Genomic DNA, 4,814 nt, shown 5'->3' on the forward strand with positions numbered 1-4,814 from the left:
TTTTTTTTGTTTCCTCGAATGAAAAGAGACATGAAAGGAAAGCGTTTTGCTGATGTTGCTAAGGTGAAGGAAAAAACGACGGAGGCGCTGTCAAGCATCTCAAAAGATGAATTTAGACAGTGTTTTGAAAAATGGAATAAAAGACTAGACAAGTGTATTAGTGTAAGTGGAGAGTACTTTGAAGGGGATTGAAGGTTTGTGCTTAAAATTTGAATAAATAAGTTTAAAAAAAAATAAGTTCGGTTTCTTTTGGGTACCCCCTCGTATAACCCATTTTGGAGAAGAAAAGGTTAGACAATCGGTAATGTGATTGCATAAAGTGCCAAGTGCCATTAAATGGATCCTCTGTATCTAACATGCACTCTAGCCTGGATAAAAGAAAAGGTGAAGCTGTCCCTGTAACAGGCCATGAAAGCCCACAGGGGTGTGAGAGGTCAAGGCTCCCATGTCTTCTAGATTTGGCTCATAGATGGCAGTAAAGCTACCTTATGTGCTGGCTACCCTTTACCCCCCAGGAAAATTCCTGGTAGTCATATCTGTTATAGGCTGAGTCGACCCCAGGGCCATACTGCAGCCGAAAGGATTCTGGATGCAATATATATATCCTGTGGTGGTAGAAGCAAAAACCTATTGATGCAATGGGAGGAAAAACAAATATTTTGTATCCAAACAACCTAAAAAAAGCAGGATTTGAGGTTCTTATGGCAGTGGTTATGAAGAGTATCATCTTCTGGGATATAACACCACTTGCCACCCACTTTCACACTGGTTTCTTGTTAGGCTTAATCTTCTACAAAGAAGATGGAGGCGGCATGTTCCTCCAAAATGTCAGTTCACTTTCAGCGGACTACACATCGTTACTTCCCAGAAGACAGCTACTATTCAACCTAAAGAAAAATAGATATCGATAGGAAGGAATTGATCCTTGGCATTTTTGGAATATAGGATCTCTAAATTATTGGTTCAGCCAGATATTTCCACTCACCTTTCCTTATCCAACACACTCACTCTTGAGATATTATATGCCAACTGGATATCCTGAATCTCCATCTCTGGGTATGCTTCACTGAAACAGGTAATATACATGAAATATTTGGTTCTTAAACAGGCAAAAATGTCAGCAGTGCAGATTTCTGAAATATATTAAGTAATGCCAATACATTTTAGAAACAGTGAAGGCACTAATTAACTCTCTGCTGATAAAATCCATCTTACAACACTTTTACAACTAAAGCTCACCAACGGACACAATCCGAATATTCACTGAACAGTAGCACCTTGTGGCAGCACCACAGTCCAAGGGATAGCACTCTCTACAGTCACTGCAGTGAGAACTTAAAATCTCATCAATATTTATTATCTACGTTTCTGTTTTTCAGTTTATTATTATTATCCCACATCCTTCTTAGTTTGCAGTGAGGATAGCTCAGGTGGTAAAGTGACAGGCTATGGACTGGACATTTGAAGAGTCAGAGTTCAATTCATGGTAGAGGTGAGAGAATCTCTCTTCTCCAAAGCAATCAGACTGGCTCTGGGGACCATCCAACCTCCTATCCAGTGGGTACCAGGGGCCCTTTCCCTTGACAGTAAAGTGGCCAGGGTGTGAAACTGACCATTCGCCTCTTCATGGCAGGGTCCTTAATTAATAAACCATGGAGACAACTTTAGCTTTACCTTACCTTCTTAGCCTCTCAAGTGATTCCCTACCAAAATTTAGCATGCACCTTTCTTTTCTGTGTTACATGTCCTGTCACTATAACCTCCACCATTTCACTACCTTAGGAGTACTGTTGTCTTGTGGCAACAGTGCTACAGTGCTTAGTGAGATAATACTAAGGCCATGCCATAGCTCAAGCGGTTAGTCACTGGCTTCCCACCACGGTGGCCCATGTTCGAGCCCGGGTCTGGTCAAGTGGGATTTGTGGTGGACAAGTGGCACTGGGGCAGATTTTCTCCGAGTACTTCGGTTTCCCCTGCCAATCTTCATTCCACAATCACCCTCACCTATCATCTTGGGCTGGTACAATAAGCCAGAAGTGGCCGCAGTAGAAGTCCCACCCCACTAGCAATAAAAAAAAAAAATAATACTGGCCAACCAGGTATAATACAAGCCACAAATTAAATGCACAGCCAGCACACAATTAAGTTTTGAACAGGCCTCTCTGATCTTATTGTCAACCTACATTTATGTTTGTAAGCTCCATCCCTCTAACTGATCTGAAAACATGCTATCAAGATTTCAAATGTATCATCTGGCTACTATCTAGTACTATTATTAGGGGACCAGGTATGCTGGTCCCTTAAACCTTACAAAGAAAAATATATCTAACATTTCTGAAAGGTTGGTAAGCTAACCCACCATAATATGACAGTCATCATCCAGAAGCGAAAACACAAAATATGACCAAGCATAAATAAAATTAATGCCACAAACTAAACAAACTGAACTTTGGAAGAACTATTAAGTATTTAAAGGAAAAATAAATAAGTTGTAGGGACTTATTTACCTCTTCACATTAACTGACTCACCGGAAATGTCGATGTAAATTGGCTGAATCACAGTCCTTACTCGGAATATGTGTAATCATCAAAGTTCTAGAGACACTCGTATCTCTTTCATCAAACTTGATGGTTACAGAGAACCTACGCATAATGATGATTCCCAGAGGCAAGTACAAGATTGCCAATGTCACGTGCGTCCAGAGGTATGAAGAGCTGGAAATAAAAATCAACTGATTTACATAGTTGCCATTACAAATTTCTCATCAGTAAATAGAAATTATTGCTAAATTCATGATTTATCATGTGTCATATTTTATACATATCTGACCAAGCTTGCCTAAAAGCATACAATTAGAATATATAGAACTATAATTTTGCCTGTGGTTTTGTATGGGTGTGAAACTTGGTCTCTGATATTTGGACCAAAGAGAGATAAAGTGACAGGAGCTGGAGAAAACTGCATAATGAGGAGCTTCATAATTTGTACGCTTCTCCAAATATAATTAGAATTATCAAATCAAGGAATATGAGATAGGCACGGCATGTAGCATGAATGGGGGAGAACAGGAATGCATATAGGATATTGGTGGGAGAGCCAGAAGGAAATAAACCACTAGGAAGAGCAAGATGTATGTAAAAAGTAAAGCTATCCCTGTAACAGGCCATGAAGGCCCATATGGTTGTGAGACGTTGAGGGTCCCACATTATCTAGACAATCAGCTCAAAGATTGTGGTAAGGTTATCAGCCTTAAGCGCCGGCTGCACTTTACTCACAGGAAAATTATTTCATTAATTCCTGGTACTCATTTCTGTCAGAGGCTGAGTCAACCCCAGGGCCATAGTGCGGCTGGAAGGATTAGGTCAACTGAAAAAAAATCCAATGACCTCATCAGGACTTGAACCTGCGACCTTCCGGCTTGTAGCATAGTGCCTCAACCAACTACACTACCATGTGCCTCCCAAGATGTATGTGGGTGGACAATATTAAAATGGATCTTGGAGAGACAGGATGGGGTGGTATGGACTGGATCAATCTGGCTTAGGATAGGGACCAATGAAGGGCTCTTGGGAACATAGTAATGAACTTTCACGTTCCATAAAATGCTGGGAATATCTTGAGTAGCTACACAACTGGCATCTTCTCAAGAAGGGGTCAGGTCCATGGAGTTAGTTACGTCCGGCCAATCTCGGGACACTCTACTGCTGAAAGAGTTCAATACAAATATAAACGTTTCATACAGGCTTCCCTATTAATACTTCCATGATTCCAAACAGTGATTAGTGATTTATACACTATCCTTGTTCTTTAACGATATAAGGAAACATATTTTGAGAACACACACACGGGAGTGTGTCGTCATACATAACAGCGCACATGTCTACAATGAGACGTATACTTACCTAGGATCAAGATTGCTAAGTGTTGTGTGACCGAATGTCCTTTCATCTCCTTCCAAATCACCTTGAAAGTTGATGGGTAACACAACAGTAAGGGAAATGATCATCATGATGAGCATATAGACAATGATGTGGCGCTGGAATGAGAGGTACTGCACTGCATCAGGTCCACACTTCATCAGGATGTTCTCATCCCTGCACAAAGCATTCTGTTACAATAAAAACTGGAGACTACTACCAAAGCATTTAAATCCATCAATTGTAGGTCCAATCAGTCTACTTGCTGTATGAATGGCATAAGAGAACAAATGTCCTATGAAATTCAAACCTCAAAACTGTGTACATGCGAGCAATCTTTCTGGCTCCTCATTTCTTAACGAGACAGGCAGAGCTTATGTAGTATCAAAGAAGAAACTATGTAACGATGCTTGTGGCAGTCACAGCCCATTTAAAGTACAATATCTGCATTTATGTACAAAGCAGAGAAAGTCACATAAAATCCAATGAAGTGAATAACTCTGCAAATTCTAGCAAGCCACAAAATGTATGCATAGCATAAACAGTACAGCACTCTCCCTCCCATTAGTTTAATTCTCATGAAAATCATAATACATAAATAAAAAATATTTTGGCAGTAAAATATACTTCATTTTCTCTCCTTCTAATTGTTTAGCTAGTTGTGCTCAAGTTGCATGGTATATGCGTCCACTGATACAAGGAAGAGTCAGTAAACAGGTTACAAATAGATATAAAACGTATAAAACATATTACATTTGAACCTGGAAAAAACATATACGAGGGGGTACCCAAATGAAACCGAACTTATTTTTTTTTTTTTATTTATTCAAATTTTAAGCACAAACCTTCAATCCCCTTCAAAGTACTCTCCACTTACACTAATACACCTGTCTAGT

The 4,814-nt window shown here is 39.7% G+C and overlaps 1 protein-coding gene across 7 annotated transcripts in view; it reads right to left on the bottom strand.

Moving 5' to 3' along the window:
• LOC111873016 (CSC1-like protein 2) overlaps positions 1-4,814 on the bottom strand; it is a 31,717-nt gene that overhangs the window by 18,401 nt on the left and 8,502 nt on the right. For all 7 annotated transcript variants that reach the window (XM_023867371.2, XM_023867373.1, XM_023867372.1 and 4 more), the window contains 3 exons: positions 3,904-4,095; positions 2,530-2,715; positions 986-1,066 (listed from right to left, as the gene is read on the bottom strand). In XM_023867371.2, coding sequence (XP_023723139.1) covers positions 986-1,066; positions 2,530-2,715; positions 3,904-4,095 — 459 coding nt within the window. The remainder of the gene's footprint in view (positions 1-985; positions 1,067-2,529; positions 2,716-3,903; positions 4,096-4,814) is intronic.

Source organism: Cryptotermes secundus, unplaced genomic scaffold, assembly GCF_002891405.2.
Source record: "Cryptotermes secundus unplaced genomic scaffold, Csec_1.0 scaffold2286, whole genome shotgun sequence".
Taxonomy (NCBI): Eukaryota; Metazoa; Arthropoda; class Insecta; order Blattodea; family Kalotermitidae; genus Cryptotermes; species Cryptotermes secundus.